This window comes from Protopterus annectens, chromosome 5.part0 (genome assembly GCF_019279795.1).
Source record: "Protopterus annectens isolate FY-2018-M chromosome 5.part0, PAN1.0, whole genome shotgun sequence".
NCBI lineage: Eukaryota > Metazoa > Chordata > Ceratodontiformes > Protopteridae > Protopterus > Protopterus annectens.
The window spans coordinates 1,646,348,444-1,646,373,334 of NC_056735.1; the positions used below are offsets into that span (position 1 = coordinate 1,646,348,444).

Here is a 24,891-nt window from a genome sequence, read left to right on the forward strand (position 1 = left end):
ACTTTTTGGCTGTAAGGTGGCAGACCTCCCTAAATCTCAGCAACAGAAAGGAAAATAAATGCAGGATCTTAAACATTTACTGCTGTCACCAATTCCCAAGTTTCATAGAAACTCTCCTTCCAAAACACAATTTATTAGGAAGCACTCCCGATCTGCTCCTCCTTCAAGGCCTCGTAAGCCCACAAGGAAACAACCTCCTCCGCCTAGAGCAACCCCTCCCTCTAGCCACAGGACTCCTTTTCAAGACTGGGCAGGTAGCATCTGATTACCTGCCAGTCTTGCCTCCCCCACCTTTCCTCCTGTACCTCTGTCTGCCCGTCTCTCTCACTGTCTCCCTCTTTGGACCCTTCTCACCTCAAATGAGTGGGTCCTGTCCATTCTTCAAAATGGTTACTTCATGTCCTGGATCTCCCCTCACCGCACCCAGAGTCTTTACCAAATGCTGGGCACCTGTGGTGACTTAATGCAGGACAAAGGGAATACAGATATTTCCCTACCTGGACAACATGCTGATTCAGGCTGCCAGCCAAGAAATACTCCCAAGGGCACATCCAGTTTGTGGTGATCCTGCTATAGTCACTGGGATTTCAGATAAACCTGCCAAAATCACATCTTCAACCAACACAGGACAATTGTGTTCCTTGGGTGCAGGATCATCTCAGATCTCATGGAGGCATACCTACCCCCTCCAAAAGTGAGCTCCTTGACAGAACATCTTCTCCTGGTACTTCACTCTACAGAGTTGACTGCAAGATAGTACCTGAAGCTTCTGGGCTACATGGTAGCCACCATACCCATGCTTCCTTTTTGCAAGACTACACATGAGGAAGCTACAGTGATACCTTCGCTCAGTCTGGAAGCAGCACAATCAGCCACTGGAGCACATTGTGCCCCCTCTACCCTGCCTAGGAAAGGAAATACTATGGTGTTTGGCTCAGATAAAATGCACGCCCAAGTCTCCCTCTCCAACCACCACAACCCACTCAGGTAGTGCACACAGGCACCTCAGACCTGGGATGGGGAGCCAACTTCGGACACTGACAGGGGAAGGGCCTGTGGCCAAATCACCTCAGATCAGAACAATCAATGCCAGAGGGATGAGGGCAATCCTTCTAGCCCTCCAAGCATTTCTGCCTTTCTTACAACAGGGGACACTTCTGATATACACAGACAACACCACTGTACTGTGGAATATCAACAAGCAGGGAGGGATCAAGTCCTACCTGCTCTGCAGGCAAGCCCTTTTGGTCTGAGAACTGGCCACCTCACATGGAATCCCCCTGCAGATGACCTACATTCCCTCTCTCCACAGGAAATAGGCAGATAATTTGAGCAGAACCAGCACAAACAACCACAAATGAATGCTGCACAGGGATGTCTTCCTGGATCTGGTCCACAGGTGGGGTATACCTCAAATAGACCTGTTTGCCTCCACCATCAACAGGCAACTTCCTGGCTTTTGCACCAGGACACCAGAACCACAGGTACTGGCAACAGATGCATTCTCAGTTTCATGGAATGGGAAATATGTATATGCATTTCTCCCATTCCCACTCATTCAGAAGGTTCTGCTGAAAATTCAGCAGGACAATCTGAAAATCTTGCTGGTGACTCCCTGCTGGCCCAGACAGCACTGGTTCCCCTTACTCCTACACTTGTCCACGGGCAATCACCACAAGTTACCCCCCCCCCAGAGTGGACCTTCTCACATAGCACAAGGGGGGTCACTATTTGGTGTCATAAGACAGTTAGATCCGCTTCTCAGCAACCCTCCTCTAGTGCTGTCTTATTTGTGTGAGCTGCTACAGACTGGACTGGCTTAGTCATCCATCAAAGCCCATTTGTCTGCTATTTCTGCTTGCCTGCCTCTGGGTCCTCCATTAGCATCCAGACTCCCTTGCAAACTCTTCCTCAAAGGGGTACTGCACCTAAGGCCCCCCAGGGAAACCACACACCCCCCACCTTGGGACCTCAACTATATGCTCAAAAAGCTTACACTACCTCCCTTTGAGCCAGCAGACAAAGCCTCATTAAAGCACTGTACTTGGAAAAAAAATTCTATTAGTGTCCCTAACCTCAGCCAGGAGAATGTCCACACTCCAGGTCCTTATGGCTACTTCTCCCTTCCTCGTTTTTCACAAAGGCAGGGTTACCCTCAGGACAAACCTGTCCTTTATGCCCAAGGTAGTCAATGACCTGTCCCTCAATCAGGCCATATATTTATCGTTTTTTTTCCCAAACCCACAAGGAGACAGTGAGAGAGTGCTGCATTCTCTGAATGTTCACAGGCAAATCAGATTCTATCTGCACAACACAGTCTGTCAGACAGGCTGACCAACTTTTTGTATCCTTTCACCCCAGAGCTCTGGGGAAGGCAGTGACCAAGCAGAGTATTTCTACTTGGATCTCCGAGGCCATTACCTTCTGCTACCAATTCCATGGCAAGTCCCTACAGGGTACAGTTAAAGCTCATTCCACAAGAGCAATGGCATCTTCAGGAGCCTTCTTCAAGGGTCTTGGTACCTCTTCTATCCTGGAAGCTGCTAGTTGGTCCTGGGTCCACCTTCACAAAGCACTGCAAACATGATCTCATCTCCAGATCCAGGCCAGGGTTCGCCAGGACTGTCCTTCATGGATTCCTGGAGTGTGCCTCTTGACCATCACCCCAACCTCAGTGGGCTTTGGCACTCACCCATATGCAGAGTACTGCAACATGGGAATAGAAGAACACAGAAAAGTTGTGTAAACTCTTACCATGACCATAGATGTCCTTTTCTTCCATGTTGCAGTATTCCTTCCCACCCTCCTTCCTCTCTTCTCAGCTAATTACTTCCCTTTCTGGATGGCATTGATATAGCATTGCCCTTACAGGACTGGCTCTGACTGGGGCTTCTGTTCTGAGGGCTGGTGTGTGCCGGCGTCACCTTTTTGGCCCACAAACTCTCGTTCACATCAGACATCTCGCGCACCGCAGAGGGACTGAAAGCTTTTGGATACTGGCCGTACATATGCGAGCCTGAAGGATAAACCCATATGCAGAATACTGCAACATGGAAGAGAAGGACATCTGTGGTTATGATAAGATTTTACACAACTTTTCTTTATAAATTATTTAGTCATATAAAGTAAACAGATTTCCTATCTTGCACAGGTATATCTGCCTATATGTCTCTTTGACCCTCGTAAGCATTAGCTTTACTTAAAACTTTAATGAAATAAAATTACAAGCGAAATTAAAGAATTTCAGCAGTGTAAACTTTGTTATATACACAATATGTCCAACAGTCTTCCTCTTCAACTTATGAGTTGCTGTTCACTGCTGACGCACAAGCAATAGGATTGTAACAAAACCCCCCTTCTCCAAGACACCAGATTTCTTCACTCCACATGTCTAATTTCAGTCATTCAGTCAGTTTTTGATTTAAAAACGAAAGAAAAAAACACAAGTAAATGTTCCGACTAAGTATCTGCTTAGTACATACATCACTTCTCAACAAAGCTTACTTAATAAAAATAGTATTCTGGTCAGCTCTAATGTGTACCATCGCCCCTCTTTTCCAAGGTCTCAAATGTCTGCCCTCTGAGCTGACCTCATCACAGCTGTGCCTCTTCTCTCCTCACTTAGGTGACACCATGGCAAGTCACATGATCCACAGTCATACAGCAGTAATGTAAAATAACTAAAAACCAAACCCTAGTGTCAGGCAGGAATTTGTATAGATGTGCCTGGGTAAAATACTTCTCTTAACACTGGTGCTTCACACCATACTGCTTCCCTCCAACTTCTTTCACAGCTCCTTGGTGCCCACATCACTGGGTAATAGTGTGAAAGACCCCGTTACTTCTGCAGCACTTCTTCCCCTATACTTTGAATATTGGCCAGTGACTGATGCACTCTTTAAGTAACAGGAATGGCTTAGTCGGTTATTTCTTCAGTGGCCGTTCACTCTCAGTAGCAAGCTAACTAGGGGTTCTCTCAAGACTGGTTTTATGCACAAGTCTGATTGCCTTTCCATTCTGTCTTTGGATCAAGATAACACCTTCACTTCAGTCAGGAAAGAATATTGTAAGACTAGCTGAGTACAACAGTTTGAACCTCACCCCTGCTTCCTTGCATCTCCCGAGGTGGTGGTGGACCAAACTCATTTCTCTTGGCCCTTGTTTGTCCCCACAGAATTATTGTGGTTTACAAAATCTCTTGCCTTACCAAGTAACAGGTCTTCCCCTTCTTCCACAGCAAATTCAGGAGTTGCTCCATCAGCTGATGGCTCTGGACTTTGATTAGTATTGGTCTTGGGAATCTCTGCCCAAGTCTGAAGGACAGAACCACCATCTGGGGGTCTAAAGGCATTTTCTTTTTTGTCAGTCCTATCCATTCACTTAGTTTCTCAGTCATAAAGGTTATATAGTGTGTGCCCTTCACTCTCTTTAATATACAGGCAGTCCCTGGGTTAAGGATGAGATCTGTTTTTTAGTCTGTCCTTAAAGTCAAATTTGTATGCAAGTCGAAACACACACATGTAGTTGTTATTAAATGTCACTTAGTCAAATGTTTGCCTCAGTCTAGTATTTTATATGCAAAGAAAAGTAAACACTTCAGAAACACTTCCAAATAAAAAAAATCTTAAACATAATACTGTATACTATACTAATAACAATAATACTATAAGTACAGTGTACTGATACTACATAATAGTACAGGCAGTTCCCTGGTTACAGACATCTGACATAAGGACAACCGATAGATAAGAACGGGCTGCTACAATGTCAGAAATAACGTGAAAATAAATAAAAATCCTTAAAGATGCCCAAATCTTAACTTGAAAATGAAGAATTATATTGTAATTTCCTTTTCCCCATTTGTGAAGCTGCTCACATGTCTTGTTAGCCCACTAACTTCCACCTTCATGGAGACCTTGCGATCTGACTGGTTAAGAGATCTCTGTGTTGGTAATTTGATTGGACAAGACCGCTGTCTTGTACAGTACTGAAGCAGTTACTGTACTGTACAGCAGAGTGGGCAACTAGCATTGCAGCTCACTAGGGTGTAGGTGACAGTAGGAAGTCTGGCAGAGGTCTGATGAAAGAGTGGAAAATATTTGTGGTTATGCCTGTAGTACAGAAATGTGAAGTGAAGCTAAAAAAGAGGTAATTTAACATATTTTTTGTTTGGAACGTTCTACTGTAGTGTATGAACATAGTTACTACACTGTACTTACACTATTACTACAGTATACAGTGTAATGTTTAAGATTTTTTTTTTGGAAATGTTTCTAAAGTGTTTTATATGCAAAGAAAAGTAAAATAAATGCTAGACTGTGGCAAACGTTTGACTAACTGACATTTATGAAGAACCATATGTAATTTTTTCGACTTGCATACAAATTTGACTTGACAGGCTAAAAAAAACGATATCGTCCTTAACCCAGGACTGCCTGCACATAAAAATGCAATATGGTACAGTGCAGTAGAACGTTCCATACAAATAGTTAAACTTACCTCTTTTTAAGCTTCAGTTCACGTTTCTTTACTACACGCATCACCCACTCTTTCCTGAACTTTCGGACCTCTGCCAGACCTAATGTCACCTAGACCCTTGTGAGCTACAATGTCAATTTCCCATTCTACTATACAGTACAGTAACTGCTTCAATACTGTACTGTACAAGACAGCATTCTTGACCAATCAGATTGCCAACATAGTGATCTCTGTGATGGTGGAAAGTAACTGCTCTAACAAGACGTGTGAGCAGCTTCATGAACAGGGGACAAGGAAAGTACAACATAATTCTTCATTTACAAGGTAAGATTTGGGCAACTTTAAGGATTTTTATTTTCACTTTATTTCCACCATTGCGGCAACCCGTTCTTATCTATGGGTTGTCTGTATGTCGGGTGTCTGTAACTTGGGGACTGCTTGTATTAGCAAATTGGAAGTTCTCACTTCCCTCCCTGTCTTATTTTTTCCATCAACTTTTCTTAAACAGCCTCACAGCTAGCTAGCTTCCAGCCCATTTTATTTGTATGATTAGACTGCACCTGGCTCAATGTTTGGAGTGCATCGCAATGCATAACGAGAGCAGTCTCCACCTCCTCTAGTCTCCTGTCATTACTTTTAACATAATCAAATAGTGCAGGGGGGAGCACTCTTACAAGCGTCCTGGCTTAGTACCATATTGTAAATCCTCATACATCTTTTCTTATCCTTGTCTTCACATTATGAATGATGAAGGCTTTGTTAGAGATATAAACTTACATGACAACAGTAAGTGGAACAATGTCTTCCTGTTCCTGTAGGTTACCAATAGCTGCCCTTATCCATTCTTTATTCTTAAATGTTTGAAGTTCTCAGATGGGTATGCTGTCCACGTCATCCTTCAAAAATTGTTTATTTTGGGTCTCTCCTTTCTTGTTTGCTTACTTTATATCCTGCAGTCGTTTTATTGCCCTTTTGGACCATCTTCATCGTTTATATCCTTGCTTTGACATATATTAATATTGTACTTGAATACAATAGTAGTGTCATAGACTGACATAGCTTGTGTTTTCTATCTTCCTCTAGTAGTGTGCCATAAAACTGTGATTTTCTTGTATTTTTTCATACATACAAGGAAGAACACACCTAATGCGTCTCATTTCCAGAGGATATGCTGAGGGACTGTGCAGAAAAAAACACTTCAGAGTAGAATAGGGAACTTTAGAAACAACAAAATCCAGATGTTAACTTGGAAATAGAATAAAAGAAGCACCATTAGGAATATAGTAGATGGTCATAACAAACCTAATGATGCAAAAGGACTTACGGAAAAATGTTTTTAATTGCTTGATAAACCCACCTTAGGCAGCATTACTTAATCAGGCTGGCTAGATTTGAATTAGCTTTCATATTTTAGTTTGCCACCCGACTTTTTTCAGGTATTGCTTTAGCAGCGTAACCCTTAATTTGTTTTCTTACAAGGTCTGTTGATGTCAAATTAGAAATTTTCAACTGATTAGTGGTGATCTGAGTATACTGTGTTATGTTAAGAAGTATAAATTGAAAGGGAAAAGAAAGTTGTTTGTCTACAGTTAATTTGGACTTTCAAAGTCTGGCGATTTTAAATTCTACCACAGGACACTTGTCAAAAGTAACAAAAATATATTGCAGCAAGTTAGGTAATCATAGAATTGGCCTAAACTTGTAGATTAATTTGTTCCAGCTTCTTACCGTACTGTGTTATGAAAATGTCTAAAAGTAGTAGTGTATTACTGGGGGTTATTTTATTTCATATTCTGTTCTGTTTGGCAGGTTGTAAAAGCTTATGACCGGGTGGAGCAGGAATGGGTCGCAATCAAGATCATAAAGAACAAGAAAGCATTCCTCAATCAAGCCCAGATTGAAGTTCGACTCCTTGAGCTCATGAACAAACATGATACTGAGATGAAATACTACATAGGTAATGAGGCGTTGCTGAGTTTATCTTAATCCTGGGTGTTTTAACTGGCACAACATATCTAATATGAAGGACTTACCATGGTGTTTTTTTTAGGTTGCGTATTACTTTTCTACCAATTAGATTTTTTTTTCCGGAAATATCCTACAGTAAGGAACACATTCAGCTGCTACATATCTTGAAGTAACCAAACAGCTGCATGAGCACATTTTGCCCTAAGACTTCCAGTTCTTTTTATTTATTTATTTTAACACTTTAGTTCAGGCCTCAAGCACTTCTGTTACTGGTGGAACACTGTTGTTGTTTGTCTTAATATCATAATATATGTCCATATGGCTTTTGTATTTCCTGCCATTAGTTGCATTGGCATTGCCTCTACAGTCTCAGGAAGAGTGCAGTGTTAGAACTGGTACACATGCTGGCAGTTATGCCTTACTGAGCAACGCTGAAGGTGGAAGGAATTGACAGCCCACTTCTCACAAGTAGTTGTGAGTATTAAGTATTAATGTGGAGACTCTTAGGATGTTCCTCCTCACACCCCCAAATATAGGTCATAAAGTATCATTATGGCAAGTACTTGGAGGCAAAGTGCTTGTCAGGACATCTTTAGTGTATGTCTAGTGTCCAGTGGCTCTCCAAACCTTTCACATTATGAGCTTGCCCTTGCCTAGTGAGTATTCAAGCCTAAACTAGCCCTCTTTCTTAATAGGAAAGCTTTGGTTCAGGGGAGGCTAACCCTGTTACTACTGTTGGGATACATCCAGATGATTTTGCTTCTCCTTTTCTTTGTATGATCAGCTGGAGCTCATGGATGACAGCCTGATCTCTGAGATTAGTCCTTTGTATTACATGATAGATCAGGGCAACTGAAGAAGAGGGATGTCCAGTAATGGTGTTTCACATGCATCTGTATGAGGTGATGCCCAGAAATGTGTGATTTTTTTACCCTTTGAAATCTCTTAGAATTCATAGGTTCCTGAGAACACTTGGGACAGACTAGGATAATGAGTCCTTTTCCTCCCTCCATCCCTCTATCTTCATTCCCCCTGGAAGAAACCCCTCCTTTGGAAATGCCCTCTGGTTGATGAGGAACAACTTAGACTGACCTATCAACTTTACAAACAATGAAGCTCCAGGCCAGATAAACCAAAAAAATGTTATTAAACTTCAGCCCCTCAGCTTTACAGCCTTTTCAGAGTATAAGAATATGAGAAATAACAATCCCTAATATACTAACATCAATTAAAAAATCATTAAACAATTACACAATTAAGTAATCAAATAATTTCAATTATTTTATTTTATTTATTTATTTATTTATTTTACATTTGTTGACCGGGCTAGTCTAGCTGGATACATGTCCTTTTTCAGTAGAGGTCCGAGGAGAAAAGCTCCAGTAATAACACAAGTAAGCTCACTACAATTAGCTAAAAATATTACATTGTAAAGAATATAACAAACATCAGTTAAATAAAAACTTTCCAATTACATTCCAAATTAAGACCTTTAGGAACCAGCATATCATATTTTAATAAAACAATTGATTCTTTATACAACTGTTTAGATTTAATATCCACATTATCATATTGTCCACAACAATCTTGATGTAAAACAGTGGCCTGAAGCCCTCCCTCACTATACTTCTGTGTATTACTCCTATAGTGTAAAGGGTAGTTTTAGTTGTAAATCAGAGGGAGTAGTTTATGATTTGAAATGCCCCTGCAGTAAGTTTTATATTGGGGAAAGTAAGAGGACATTAAACAGAATGTTGGCAGTCTGTCTAAGCAGTGATGTGGAAAACCCTCACAAATGGTCATTAAACACAGAGGTGTTCAATATTCTTACTCTCAGATGGGGGACCCCTCAGGTAGATCTCCTTGTCTCCTCCATAAAACGTTTACTTCCTCTTTTCTGCACAAGGACTCCGTCACCTCCAGCTTGGAGGACGGATGCCTTCCCTTTCACCTGGAAGGGAAAGTTCCTTTATGCTTATCCACCACTACCTCTGTTCCCCAGGCTTCTCCTCAAGGCCCAGAAGGAATACCCAAAACTCTTACTTCTGGCACCATTTTAGCCAAGAATGCACTAGTTCCCACTCCTGTTTCACCTGTCAAAGGGACATTTCTGTAGAATTCTTCCAAAACTAGATCCAGTCATCCAACAGAAAGGATAACTCCTTTATCCCAATCTCAACTTTGTCAGCCTGACCTTCTGGATGATATAATTTTAATCCCTACATGATGCAATTTTTCTGAATAGGTGGTTCAGATTCTACAAGAAGCCAGAAAACCTAACAGCAGAAAGTCTTGCATGGCCAATTGAAAGAGATTTTCCATCTGGTGCTTTAAACGTAATTCTCAACCCCTTCTAACGGACACCCTCACAGTACAGTACTTCAGTATTTTTGTGACCTGTTGCACTTAGGATTGGCCTGCTGTTCCATTAAGACTCACTTATCAACCATTAATGCTTGCCCACCTTTGGAGAGCCCCCTCTTATGTCCAGGACAGAGGTTAAACTTTTCCTAAGGTGTGTGTTACATCTTAAACCCCCGCAAGAAAACTGTTGCTCCTCCTTGGGACATTAATTTTGTTTTGGCAAAGCTAACTTTACCTCCCTTTCAGCCAGCTGCTTCAGCTACTTTAAAATTCTGCACTTGGATAACAGTGCTCCTCTTGGCCTTGACTTCAACCTGCAGAGTCTCAGAAGTAGAGTCTCTCATGGGCATTCCCCCCTTCCTCATCTTCCACAAAGATAGGGTTAGTCTCAGGGCCAGTCCATCCTTCATGCCAAAAGTGATTAGTGATCTCATTTTCAAGCAGTCTGCCTACATTTTTCCGTAATCCCCAGAATAAGGGTGAAAAAATAACTGCGCACTCTATACATTCGCATACAGCTGAGGTCTTACCTGGATAAAACTAAGGCGATCAGAGAAACAGATCAGCTGTTTGCTTCCTTCATGGAATCCAAGTTAGGACAACCAGTTTCCAAACAATGACTCAATATAGACATAGCACAGGTCATAGGAAATAGGAAATGTGTACTGTTCATAGATTAGTACTTGGCTCACTGCCCTTGTGAGACATTTTAAGCTTAGCCAATTACCCCATGTGAGTACAAATACTGCATTTTGTGTCTGCAAGGTAAACACCTTAACCATTATACCATCCTCCCAACCCTGTGTGTGTACAAAAGGCAAAATGTTACTGCCAATGAGAGGAAAAGTAAAGAAGGGGGATAGTTGGGAGGGAAGGAATACTGCAACAGTGATTAGCAACACAAGAACACAGTTGTGCAAGAACTTACCATAGCAGTAGATGTCCTACTGATCACTGTTTCAGTATTCCTTACCTCCCACCTGTCCCCTTTTTTCTTTACTTTTCCTCTCATGTGACTAACACTTTGCCTTTTGTACACACACAAACACATTCTGTATCATAGGATCCTACTTTCCAAGAGGGAACTTGCTTGCCATGTTCAACCAAGGCCCCTCCTAGCTAACCTTTCTCCTTCCTTAGCCTACTTCAGGCCGATGCTGGCTTGGAGATAGTCTCAGGTTCTTGTATGTGCTTCCACTTTTATACCTGATGACTACAAGCTGAGGCCATCATCTGGACATATGAAAGTAAAGCTTTGGTTTCCCGGCCAGACGTCAGCAGGCTACAACCTATCAACATTGATCAGTAGGACAACTACTTGTATGATAAGTTCTTACACAACTGTACTTTCTTGCTTTAATGAGCATTTGAATGATTTCCAGTACTGGCCCACCTAGTCTGCCTTTTATGATTGATTGAAAGAATTTCTTGTTAGAATTGGTACTTCAACTATTTTTTTTTTCTTGATGATGATGTTTACTTAGTTTTAATTGTTCTCCTCTTTTGAAGACTTCTGAGAAATTTACATCAGAGACTTTCTTTTCTTGACCCAGGCTCACTCTCATTCCTTCTTCCAGCATATTGGCTCTTCCTATGTATTCAGTACAGAAACTTTGGATTTATCTGTTCAGGGAAGGCTTTTCCCTTCCTATTATCTCTTCTTTCTTTTGACTATGACCTATTGGATTCCACATTAAATAAATCCTTTCATAATGGGTCTTTATCTCAGTTGAGCAGAATCAGAACCAGTAAACTTCACAGGCCTAAATCCAAAGCCCAGGACTCCATTTATCTTTTGATAATTTCAAGTCATGGAGGAGCCTGTACAGAAGAACTGAAGTAGTTTAAGCAGTTGACAGTGTACAGGAGTCTGTCTTCTGATTTGCTTAAAAAAATTAAGGATTCTCTTCCTCTAGATCTAATAGAGAAGCCCTAGTCTTCCAAATTTCAAGATATTTTATGCTAAGAGCTGCCTTCTGTACCACTTTACCTGAAATTGACTGTGCCAGGGTTGCAGAGGCCCAGATTGAAGGCTCAGAGGGTGCAGTGTCCTCCATCAGTGGGAGCTGGGGAGTCATGGTTTATATTTTTTCCCCTGCTTCAAGGATATCTCTGTAGTTCTCCCTGGCACTACAGGTTTTGGTGTTCTCAAAGATGCTAGCATTGATCCTGGCATCAGAGTCATTGTTGATGCTGACCACTGAGATGCCATTCTGGGCATCAAATGAATCAGCAGCATCTTTACCTGTGTTTATACCTTTGACACCGATGCTTTTGACACCTGTGCTGTCAGTGCTAATAAGGATGTCCATGCTGATGTCCAGATGTTTTGCACTGTTGCCAATGCTGGGCATAGCCATTCTGGTCCTGGATCTTTGCTGTCAGCTGTATCAATGCTAAATCATGCTTTTGTATTTACATTAGTGCTGAATCCGTAATCACAATAACATTAGATGTAATGGGATCGTATCTCGCCTACATTCATAACTGATGGGTTCGGAGCCGATCCATCGGCTCCGACTCGGCCACTATATAGTAGAACGAAGTCTCTAATTGGCTGGGCTACCACTTATCCCAGAATGCACCACGCCTGCTTCCCCAGATCTCGTTTGCCACTTTTCAAGCTAGACGTGGTTTCGACTTGGCTGGAGCTAAGTAGTGTTTTAGTTACTTTTTGGTCTTTTGACCTAGGGGTTTCTTCACAAATTTAACAAACAGCTGTTTTAACAGCTTTACGTGTGTGTGTAAACATTTTTTGGCGTGATTGGTATTTTCTCTATTTACCGGGCAAGGCCCGTTTAAGTTAGAGGGCCCTTGCCCTTATTTGTGTGTGGGTGCTGAATTTGTCTTACTGTACGTTTTCTGTTTATCGGGCTAAGCTCGTTTAAATTAGAGGGCTTCTGCCCGTTTTGTGTGCTGTATCTCGGGCCAGTCCCGTTTGAGTCTAAGGGCTCGTGCCCTACTTAAGGTTGTTTTTCATTGTGGTAAAACAGTGGTGTGATAGGATGTCGAAAGAGCAGAAGTCTGGTTTTAAAAAGTGCACCAAGTGTAATTACAAAATGTCCATTACCGATAGCCATGCTGTTTGTGTATATTGTTTAGGACCGAAACATTTGCAGGAAACATGTAGTGTTTGTCATGCTTTTTCCTCTAGGGTCCTTCAAGAACGTAAAAATAAATTGATCCTTAAGGGCCTTATTAAGCCCTCCTTTGAGGAAGCTTTGGCTTCTCCTTCCTCTCCAGCTTCTAAAAAGAAAAGGTCGTCGGCTCCGACCAATCCGTCTGAACCGACTTCCAAGAAGCATAGGTCGACCTTTTCTTCCTCGGCTCCAATGGCTTCGAAGCCTCGGGTGGAAGGGTCTGCCTCGATACCTCTTTCCTCGGCTCCATTGGTGTCGGAGCCGCAGGTTGAGGGATCGAGAGGCGAATCACCTGCTTCGGCTCCTTTGGTCTCTGAGCCGTTGGAGGTGTGCAGCTCAGACTCCTCCCTCGGCCCCGAAGTCCCCTTCGGCGCCGATGCTTGTTCATACGGTTCCGGATCCGGTGCCGATGGTGTTGGAGCCGTTTCGGAGTCGGTCCCCTGGTCTATCGGAGCTGAGAGAGAAGTCGTCTCGGCCCCCATCTATTTCCTCTAAATCCTCCAGGTTGTCGGACTCAGATTTGGACAGAGTTATCCAGAGGCTTTTCCAGTCCCCGTTTTTTTGCAAAAATGGTCTCGGCTCCAGCCCACTCGGCTCCGGAGCCGGCCCCCATTTCGACACACCCGATTCCTCCTCCAACCTCCTCGGAGCCGTTGGAGTCGGTGATGGTAGAGCGGAGCAGAGTCGTCCAGTTCGAACCGAGACTCCCTCGGAGCCTCTCTGTTCCGACCATCATTCCTACCCTGTCCTCGGCATCAGGGTTCAGTACCGGGACTTCCTCGGTCGGGGCCGAGGGGAACACTTTGGAACTGGTAGCTTCGATGCCTAGTCTCCCCCTCGGAGCGTCGGCCGCAGGGATTCTCAGTACCGTCCTGGTCTTTTAGCCGGTATCCTCCATAGAGTCTGGAGGTCCTGCTTTTGAGGCCATGAGGAGTGCGCTGGCCATGTCCTTGCCGGCTCAGCAAGTCTCTACCTCACCGTCCCTAGACTTGGGAACTGGTGCTTCTGGTGTGCTTCATTCCCACGACAGCGGGGCCCCAGGGCCTGAGGATACCGCCTTGGGGGGTTCCCTTCTCCCGGGAGGTCCTTCTGAATCCGCTTCAGATGAACCTCCAAGGAAAAAATTGTGCAAGAGGAAGCACATTGACTCCCAGGATGAGTCTATCACATCAGATACTGACCTCGATGATGCGGAGGGGTCCCCAAAATCGTCCTCGGATGACGTCTCATTCTCAGATATCCTCGAGATCCTGAGACAGAGAGGCGATTGACAGTCCAAAACCCCTTCCATAGAGGAGTCAGTCTTCCTCAAGGCTTTTGGGGCCCAGCCCTCCGTCTCCTGGGTGTCTCCACCCTTCGATGAATTGCTAGATTTAGTTTCTCGAAGGGTGTGGGAACACTCTGATTCTGTGGAACCGGTGCCTGCCAGGCCTAACAAGTTCCTCTCATCCCCTCCTCAAAAGGAATTTTTGACCAAAGGAGTTGCAGTAGATGCGATGGTGATGGAATCTGCCACTCAGCAGGACGTGGCAGAGGCTTCAACGTCTATTCACCCTCCTAATAAGGATTCCAGGAGCATGGATAGGTACAGGAAGCGTACCCTTTCTTCAGCGGCCTTTACCCTGCGGTCGCTGAATTATCTTTGTCATTTTACCAGGCTCCAAAGAGACCTCTTCAAAGAGTTAGGTGAGTCTCTTACGGGTAATCTTCCTGAGGCGTTAGCCCAAACTGTTTGCGCCCAGATGACTACCCTATCTTCGATAGTCAACTCGTCCATGAGGCTCATCTCATATGCGGCCGAAGGGGCGGGTAGAGCAGCGGGAACAGGCGTGGCTCTTAGAAGACACGCTTGGTTACGCTTGTGTCCCTTTGCGGAGGTCTTTAAGTCTTCCTTCACCGACGCCCCCTTTGATGGTTCCTCCCTGTTTGGACCCAAGGTGAAGGACACTGACTCGATGCGAGCAGGAGGGCAAGACCTTGACTGCCGTGGGGGCCCGTTTTTCCGCTCCCTCTAGATCTTACCCCAAGGCCCAGAGAAGAGGGAAAATGTGGTTCAGAAAATCTCAAAGGTCTTTCCCAACTCCACCGAGTGATCCCCCCTCTAGAGGCAGGGGGGGGGATTCAGGAAGACGCCACCCCAGAGGTGGCAGAGGCCCCCGTAACTCTGGAGACCGCGATTCCTTTCGTGGTCCATCCTACGCTCACCGTCCCTGAGACGTGGCCCGACTGCGCATCTCCGGAGCCAGTCGGGGAGTTGCTTTGCGGAACACCCACAGGCTTGGGAATCTATCACCAAGGATCAGTGGGTGCTCCGAACCATAACCGGAGGCTATCTCATCCCTTTCATCAAGCCCCCTCATCCTATCAGGAAAATCCCGGATGTGCCACCCAGTCAACGGGATCAAGCAGCGGTCGAGGTCTCAAAGCTGCTAAGAAAAGGAGTCATCCAGCCTGTCCCCGCCGACCAGATCGGATCAGGAACTTACTCAGGACTATTTTTGGTGCCAAAAAGACAGGGGACTTAAGGCCCATTTTGGACCTCAGATCATTGAATAGCTTTGTAAAAAAATCCAAATTCCGAATGGTCACCCTTCAGTCCATTCTCCCGTTATTGGAGAAGGATGTCTGGATGTGCTCCATAGATCTCAAGGACGCTTACTATCACATCCTGATAAGTCAAAGAGTCCAGGAGTCACTTATGCTTCCGCCTGGGAACCAGTCATTTTCAGTTCCAAGCACTGCCCTTTGGTCTCACCACAGCCCCCAGGGTGTTCACCAAGTGTCTGGCAGTAGTGACAGCTCACTTGAGAAGTCTAGGATTCCAAGTGTTTCCCTATCTAGATGACTGGCTCCTTACTGCCACCTCCAAGCATCTATTAGTTCGGGCGCTTATGACCACAGTCAGTTTGGGTCATTCACTAGGAATCACGTTCAATTGGGGAAAATCTGCGCTGCAGCCGTCTCAGTGTATTACCTTTATAGGCGCAGAGTTAGACACAAGAAGAATGTGGGCATTCTTGCCGGTAGAAAGGATTCAGGTCCTGCAGTCTCAGGTTCAAACCTTGTTACCCAGATCGCGAGTTCAGGCCAGACTGATTCTGCAGTTATTGGTCATAATGGCCTCGACTATTCTCCTAGTCCCCTTAGCCAGGCTGCACATGCGGGTGCTGCAATGGCTACTGTCGGTTCAATGGTCTTTTCAGGATCTCCCCTTGAACCATTTGGTCCAGATTATGGAAATTTGCCGTCGGGACCTACATTGGTGGCTGCTTCGATCCAACCTGGATCAGGGGCGACCCTTTGCCCTTCAGCCTCCCGTCGCCACGGTGACCACGGACGCCTCCCAGATAGGGTGGGGGGGACATTATCTGGACAGGTCTGTCCAAGGTACGTGGCAGGCTCACGAAACGCACTTACATATCAATATCCTGGAAATGATAGCGGTGCTACTGGTGTTGCAAGCACTTCATCATGCTCTTCCCCGGGGTACTATTGCGATCCTATCCGACAACATGTCGGTAGTCTGGTACATAAACAAGCAAGGCGGAACCAGGTCCTACCCTCTTTGCCGAGAGGCCATGAGAGTGTGGCATTGGGCAATTTCTACCCAGCGTTTCCTAGTGGCAACGCACATTCCGGGGAAATCCAATGTGATTGCAGACAGGCTGAGCAGGACTCTCCTGTTGCCCCACTAGTGGTCCCTCAATGACAAGGTGGCTGCAAACATTTTCGCCAAGTGGGGCCTCCCTTGTTGCGACTTGTTCACCAGCCCTCACAATGCGAAATGCAGGGAGTTCTTCACTCTGACTCCCTCTCAGGGGCAGATTCCCAGGGACGCTGTAGCTCACAGTTGGACCCCCGGTCTACTTTACGCCTTCCCTCCGGTTCCCCTTCTCCCAAAGGTGATACAGAAGGTGATTTATCTAGGAAGCGACATGATTTTGATCGCTCCACACTGGCCTCGTCAGGTTTGGTTCCCCTTCCTTCTGAGGTATGCGGTGGAGGGCCCATGGTTTCTGGACCTGGTGCCCGACCTGTTAACTCATCAGTTGGGACAGTCTCATCCATCCCTCAGGTCCTTGAGGTTGGCCGCCTGGTTACTCCACTTCCAACCTTAGTCAGAGATAACTCTCTTTCTCCAGACGTCATCCACATTTTGTCCTCTTCTCACAAACCTTCCACTATTAAACTGTATTCCAGCAAGTGGAAGAGGTTTGCTCTTTGGGCCCAGCAACGAGGTATAGATCCCCTTACCGCCCCTGTACCTCAGGTTTTAGAATTCCTGGCTTCTTTGTTTTATTTGGGCTCTTCAGTTTCCACAATTAAAGTCCAACTGGCGGCTATCTCTAATTTTCATGTCTCCTTTGAGCCTTCCTTAATGGCAAACAGGCTTTGCAAATCTTTCCTTAAAGGAGCGTGGCTCCTTCGGCCCCCAATAGCCCATCCTGTGCCCCCTTGGGATCTTAATATGGTTCTAGCTTCTTTAACTGCCCGTCCCTTTGAACCAGCAGCTACTTGTGATATAAAATTTCTATCTTGGAAAACCGCCTTTTTGGTGGCAATAACCTCTGCCAAGCGGGTCTCAGAGCTTCAGGCTCTCTGTTCTAATCCCCCTTATTTGACTTTTCACAAAGACAGAGTGTCTCTCAAGTTAAATCCCTCTTTCTTGCCCAAGGTAGCATCCCCCTTATGCATTCAACAATCCTTGGAGCTCCCTGTGTTTTTTCCCAAATTCTCTAATACCGCAGAATATATTTTCCATCAGTTGGATGTTCACAGACAACTGCGTTTTTATTTAAGTAGGACCAATCAGACACGAAAGTCAGATCAGCTGTTTGTGTCCTTTGCGGAAAATAGGTTGGGTCAACCGGTGGCTAAAACCACCATAGCCAAATGGATTAAAGATTGCATCTCCTTCATTTATTCACAGTCCGGCAAAGAGATACCATTCCCAGTCAAGGCTCATTCTACCAGGGCAATGGCTACTTCTGTAGCATTTCACTCCAGATTATCGATAGATGATATCAGTGCGGCCTCTACCCGGACTTCTCCGCACACCTTTATTTCTCATTACAAGATAGATGTGGCTTCTCGAGGTAGAGCTTCCTTTTGTTCCACAGTTCTCAGGAGTGTTTTCCAATGAGCCACCTGGGATTTAGGTGCTAGGGATGCTGTCCCATCAGTTATGAATGTAGACGAGATAGGATCCCATTACATCTTTTAGTTATGTACTTACCATAACTTCGGATGTATGGGATCCATCTCGCCTACATTCATAGTACCCGCCCTCCTTCCCCCTTCCCATTGGATTTAGAGGAAATGTTGCTACTTACTGACTTTTTCTCTTGAAGGACTTTAGTTTGTTACAGTTGTTGGTATGTTTCTGTGCCTGGATGTAGGTATAAAAAGCGAACAAACAAGATCTGGGTAAGCAGACGTGGTGCATTCTGGGATAAGGCCTAGCCCAGCCAATTAGAGACTTCGTTCTACTATATAGTGGCCGAGTCGGAGCCGATCCATCGGCTCCGAACCCATCAGTTATGAATGTAGGTGAGATGGATCCCATACATCCGAAGTTATGGTAAGTACATAACTAAAAGTTTAAATTGGTGCTATTCTGTCCCTTAATGTTGATACGGTAAGTCAGACTACAGCAGCCTCTAATTGGGCTCCCCTGCTTTGCTATCTGTTACTGAGCAGACTGTAAAAGGCCATGGACCTTTTGCAATAGCCATCACCTGTTATATCTGGCCAAAAAAGGAGCATTTCCTCCTATCTGGATTCTTCCAAGAAAGGTACTGAAGAAATTTGCATTCAAGTGAAAGCATGTAGACTGTCAGGGTCCCATACTGTAGATAAGGAGGACACTGATTCATCTGCTTCTCCCCTAGGCATCCCACAATTTGCAACCATCTTCTGTAGTCCCTCAACTGATGGGCATCATATGGGATACCAGCATAGCTGCTTGAGAAAGTTCCATTAGGCAGCTGTTATTCCCACAAAGGCTAACTTCATCCTTTGGTCAAAGAGGGTGATCCTGTGGTCGGGAAGCTTAAGTATATTTGTAATCCTTACCCCCCCCCCCCAAAAAAAAAAAAGCTTGATCAATCCCCTTTCCTGCCACTAGATAGTAGAAACCAGATTGGTGGACAGATTAACAAAAGGAGATTTACATGTGTTCTGCTTTTTTGTATTACAGAACTTGACTGTCTCTGACATATGGTGGAATTCTAGAGGGGTATGTCAGATGAAAGCAAAACAGTTGTCCTAATGTTTTGTTTTATTTATCACCAGCTTCTTATTATGCAAGGTCCTTTACATCACTACAGAAGGTTCAACCAGTGCTGCAGGATTTGATGTTGCTCTTTGCAAGCATACATAGCTCCGTCTGAGTTCATCAAGATCTTTGTGGCAACTTTTATGGATTTCCCTGTAATGGCCCATGGCTGTTCAGGCTACAGGTTAAGACATGCTTAGAAATTATTGAAAAAAAAGATAAAATGTTCATAGCTGGTCTAGGGCATTAGGACATAGGCTGGCCAGTGCCAGATAGGGTCCAGCAAAGGCTTGCAGTACAAAAAAAATGAATATTCTAGAACATATCCCAAGCTCAACAGCCAAAATAACTTCCATGGACCAAAAAGCAGGGGTCCTCAACAACCTTCAGCAACTGTGGGCCACCTCTTGGGCAAACCTGAAAGTATTGCTCATTTTAGTATTCTCTGGAGGTAGTCAGGGACTCTTTTCTGCTACACATGGCTGTCTGTCACCAAAGAGACATGGATCAGGACTACTTTTTTTTTATACAGAAGATGCAAACTTTCCTTTCTGATGCATCCAGTCCCACAGTCTCTCCCCCTTGTTTGACATACCACCCACTCAGTTAAAACTTGCATGAATGAAGGCTGTCTGCTTTCCTCATGGAATAGCCAGCCAAGAGGTTCCACTGGACCTAAAAGGGCCTGGCCATTCTTAGATTTCTTTTAGTGCCCAAAAAGATCAGGGACCTCAGGCTAGGTTTAGACTTAAGTGGCCTAAATATCTTACTTTGCAAAGGATAACTTTCAAATAGCAGGATGTACTTTCTTCTCTGCTTATCAGAAGGGCAGTGTGTGCGCTGTTTAAATTTCCTATCTCCACATCAAAATAACCAAAGAGTACAAGAGTTATGTCCGTGTCTTCACCTGAGGTAGTTATTGTCAGTTCTGAACATTTCCATTCAGACTCCTTTTGGTCCCTTGACTTTTTACCAAATATAAACCTATAATTGTAGCCCATCGGGGCAGCAGTGAGCTCAAGTATTCCCATGCTTGGATGACTTGCTGTTAGCTGCACCTAGTGTTCAGGCTCATATTGCATCAAGGAAGTCTGTGATCTCAAGCTTTATTTCCTATGAGTATGGCAGAGAATCCTGCAGTGTCTCAGCTGAATCCCACATACTGCATTATTTCACGTTCATCAGCTCCCGATTGGACACAGTTTTGTGTAGAGCATGCCTTCTGAAAAAGCATTGTGCAGTCTTTTGTGCATTTCTCCCATTCTCTCTCTCTGATGATGAAGTTCAAACAAAGTCCTGGTCATGCTGTTCACCCCTGATTGGCCTTGGCAAGTATGATTCCTGCTATTTTTGCTTCATGTTCTGGAGAAGCCACAATGGCTGTAACCTTGTAGGATGCTTGTAATCCACTCATCTGGTAACTTTCATCCAGGTGTGCTCAGGTCAACCATGTGGCTTTTCCTCTTCCCCTTGTAGCCAGTGATTCATTCTTTTCATTACAAACCATTCATATAATTTCCTTCTCCTAAAAAAACTTACACTTCTAGAACCTGTAAGGACAAAGGGACCTATTTTTCTATTTTGGCTGCAGCAAAGGGACTGCACTACTTCTTTGTCTGTCTTGTCTGTCTGTCTTCTGTTCTATTTAACTGATTTTCAATTCAGGACTGAGCTACTTCAGTTATGGTACTCTTTACCATGATGTCTAATTTCCACTGAGGTTTCTGCTCATCATCCTTGGCTGTGGTGAAACATTACAGAGACTAGGTTTGCTTTGATCAGACCTACTTTACAGGATCTAGTGTCTTCTTGGAAATTGCAGTTCATGTTGGAAATGCTTATTCTGTTTCCTTTTCAGACAGGTGCTTTTGAAACTTAAAAGTCCATCCTGGAAAACACTTTCCTGGGTGGCTTTCACTTCTGCTTGTAGAATTCTGAAATGCATGCCTTATTGGCTCAGCCGTCGTATTGTGTATTTCGCAGACAGGGTTACTTCACACTAATCTCATTTATGCTGAAGCTGGCTACTAAAAGTCTCAACCAATATATTCCAGTATTTTGCCTAAACTACTTCTGGTTGATCTTTTGCATTGTTTGGATGCATATTTACATTTAAGTTTTGATGTTGGATGTCTTTTCACAGGGATAAATGAAACATGGCTTTATTGAGTAGATAGACTGTCGAAAAGGTTGCCAAAGTTAACTTCACTAGATGGCTGTCTGACTGTATTCAGTATGTTTTACTTCAGGCACAGTACACATCTGTCATTTCACAAAGGTCACTTCACTAGAGCTGCAGCTACTTCCACAGCCTTTTAAGGTATACAGCTCTGGTTGATATTTGTACAGCGTGTACTTTGTCCAATTTTAACACTTTTACAAAGCAGTGCAAGTTGGACTTGATTTTTAGTTCTTTTGGAGCTGCAATGATGGAGCTTGGTTCCATAAGGGGGGGACTGACAAGGAAAGTGCTTCATTTACACAAAATGAACCTCTGGTTGGATGAGATGAAGGTTGTGTACTTAGCATACCTGTGGATCTGGAGGACAGATTTTATCTTCTGCAACATACCCATCCTAGTTTCCTTGCCGTTGGCATAGTTGGTTCCTTTTTCATGCACTATGCCCAATCTGACTGACGGAAATTGAGCTGTTTGTTGTTCTGATAGTGCTGCTTGCCTTGAACTCCTTGACAAAAAAATCACACAACTCCTTTGTGCAGACTCTGCCTTCACTTCTCATTTGACACCTAAGCTGTCTGATGGATCTGTGTCTGAATGCAAGCTTGACATTTCTTTCTCGGTTATAGCCTTTTCTATCTTTCTATATAGATTTTTTTCTCATTTTTTCATAGACGATTGGTAAGGAGACCTAACATCTTCAGGTCAATGTCCCTCCCTCAGACTTTTTACTTACTGTTATACTTAGGAGAATATTTGTCTGGTTTGTATATTTGTCTAAATTTTGGATGACTGTAGAAATATTTATACTTGGCAGTTTGACACAAACTGTATTTGCCTTTTACTGTTTTGTTAATTTTAGGCTTCCTACATGGAAAAGGGCTTCAAGAATTGTGCCCCAGGACACCCATGATCTTGGTGTAGTGTGCTTGGGCCCTTAACATTTGTGTGTGGACTGTGCCATATCCAAGGCCTTCGGGCTTTACACTCTTACCTTACACCAAAATAAGCATATTTTTAAGGGTCTTCTGTTCCCTGAACCCCAGTCTGGTAATGAGGGAAAAGTCAGAGAAGTGCAAGAAAAATGACAGAGAGAAAGGGAGAGAAAAAAAGGCAGAAAAGTGAAAATCCAAAGATGTTGGCCCTTCTGTGACACTGAAGTTCCTAAGGCAAAAAGACTGTGCATCCACGAACTACATCAACCTTGATGCATTCAGCTGCCTGTTAGGACCCTACTCATTTGGAGTCAATAGTAATCCAAGACAAGCTACTAAGGAAAACCCTCATCAGACTCTCGTTAGAAGAGCTCTCTTGCTTCATAGTCTACCGCCTTCCATCTGCTTTCTCCTTTTGGTCTACCAGGTCATTTTGAGTTCAACAGACATGGACTAGGATCAGATGATGAGGGATTTTCTGGAAGATCGGATTGAGATGGGTGTCATGCCAACCCCCTCATTCTCTACAGAAGATCATGTTCATGCACAGCTCTCGATTCTAGATACTTAGCTCAGTCCCTGTTTCAGTTTTTGGTGGTTTTGGTGCTGAGAGATCAGCTGGAGCTTGAGTGCTCATTGACCATCAGTGTTTCCACCTTGACACCACCCACTCTTCGTCCATCTCACTTGGAGACTTTCAGTGTGGTCTTGGAGACGACAGCAAAATGTCTGGTCTTTGGCATTAGCCTCAACACCAACTCATTTGGCACCACTCTTTTTCTCAGTCCTTGGAGTTTGATGTGGCACCTCCAATCTCTGTTGAAGAGCCATCTGGATCTTTGATGTTAGCGCTTCCTTCCTCTGTCCCACTTGTGTCCATTTCATTGAGGAGTGATGTGGCACTGGATCAGAGGTCTCCAATACTGGCAGAATCTGGGTTGGCCTTTGGTGTTTTTGAAAGGATGATTGTGCCGTCTTTGAGAAGGCATGCAGAACTTCTAGTGATATCGACTCCAGTCTCTGGCACCCAACAATTGGTCCTTCAGCCTTCTCATCAGTTATCCCTTGGACATAGGATGGAAAACCTCAGAGCCTGCACAGGCTCAGATGAAGTCCTCTGGTGATTCAGCCAAAACCTCTCCAGATTTTTCTAGAAAAAGGGCATGCAAAAGAAGGCATGTGGACTCTCCACACAGTCGTTAATGTCTTGACACCAACTTGAATGATCCCGCCAGTCCCTTCTAGAACATGCCAGTTTTTGTGAAATCCTTGAATTAATGTGCCAGAGCGAAATCTTGAGCCACTGACTCTATCAGAATGTGGGGGTGTAGTTTGAGGCTTACTGTTGTGCCCTTCTACCTCCTATCCCACTGTCATATAGACTTGGCCATCAGGAGAGCATAGCAGGAACTGACTTCACTGAAGCTATCCCCAGAAAGTACACAAGATACTTCATGCATCTAAGAATAGGTAGCACTGGACAAAAGGTCCACAGGTGGACTGCATGATTGTAGAGGCCACCAGGAAAGAGTGGTCAGATGATGCAGCTGCTGTCCACCTACTGAACAAAGAGTCTAGAGCACTGGACAGGATGGGTAAGAGTGCGTGTGCCTCGGGTACCATTGTCGTGAGTGTGTTGAATTATGCTACACATGCGACTCTTTTGAAAAGAGATTTAGCAGAACAGACTTTAAACTCTGTGAAAGCCACCCACTCTCTGCTCCAAGAAATGGGTTGAGACTCTGTGGCCTTAGTGTCTACACAATACAGCTAATTGGGTTGCCAACGTAGAGCAGATGGGTGTTACTGTGAGGGGTCATACTTGGATCCACATTTTTGATTTTGTGGCTAATTTTAAGGCATTGTTCATCAGTTTTCCTTACAATGGATCATCCTCATTTGAGTCTATGGTAAATGACAAACTGCAGAGATGTGAGCATAAAGGGAGAATGTCTGCCACAGGCGTTAGATTTGAGAAACTTCAAAGATCCTACAACAGAAATCAGAAAGATTTCAAGCCTCTATGATTTTGAAAAAAAACAGCAGCAACATTTAATCTGACAGGGGAGACTGCAGCAGAGGTAGCCCCTTCAGTGGACACCAATTCAAACGTAGAGGAGGGTCACAGAATCAAGGATTTTGTAGTGTCTTTTCAGGCAAGCAGTCCCAAAGTCCCTGAAGACTTGCCTACCTGCTCTCATCTGGAGGCAGTTGGGGGATACTTTTCTCTCCATGCAGCTGGGTGGATGGCCATCACACAGGTCAACTGAGTGAGAGAAATCATATCCATGTTCATCATTATGATGACTGCTGCAATAGCTTAAGCTATATGGGTTGTATCCCAAACAGGATGCAATAGCTGGCCAGCTTCCAAAACTCCGGGGAAGCCTTCCACATGCTCAGACTATAGGATTTGGGTGTCTCTGCTGGCTTTCAAGAGTCATTGGTCAGTTAACGCTGTCCCATTTCATGGCAGACAAGTTCCTTTAGGCAGAAAAACCTTGTAATTTTCTTTTTGTTAGAAAAAAAAATCTTTTTCTTAAAAATAAG

General features: G+C 44.2%; 1 protein-coding gene across 5 annotated transcripts in view; it reads left to right on the top strand.

The window, feature by feature from the left end:
• Positions 1-24,891, top strand: part of DYRK1A (dual specificity tyrosine phosphorylation regulated kinase 1A) — a 2,602,610-nt gene that overhangs the window by 1,636,402 nt on the left and 941,317 nt on the right. For all 5 annotated transcript variants that reach the window (XM_044071432.1, XM_044071433.1, XM_044071434.1 and 2 more), the window contains one exon: positions 7,288-7,435. In XM_044071432.1, coding sequence (XP_043927367.1) covers positions 7,288-7,435 — 148 coding nt within the window. The remainder of the gene's footprint in view (positions 1-7,287; positions 7,436-24,891) is intronic.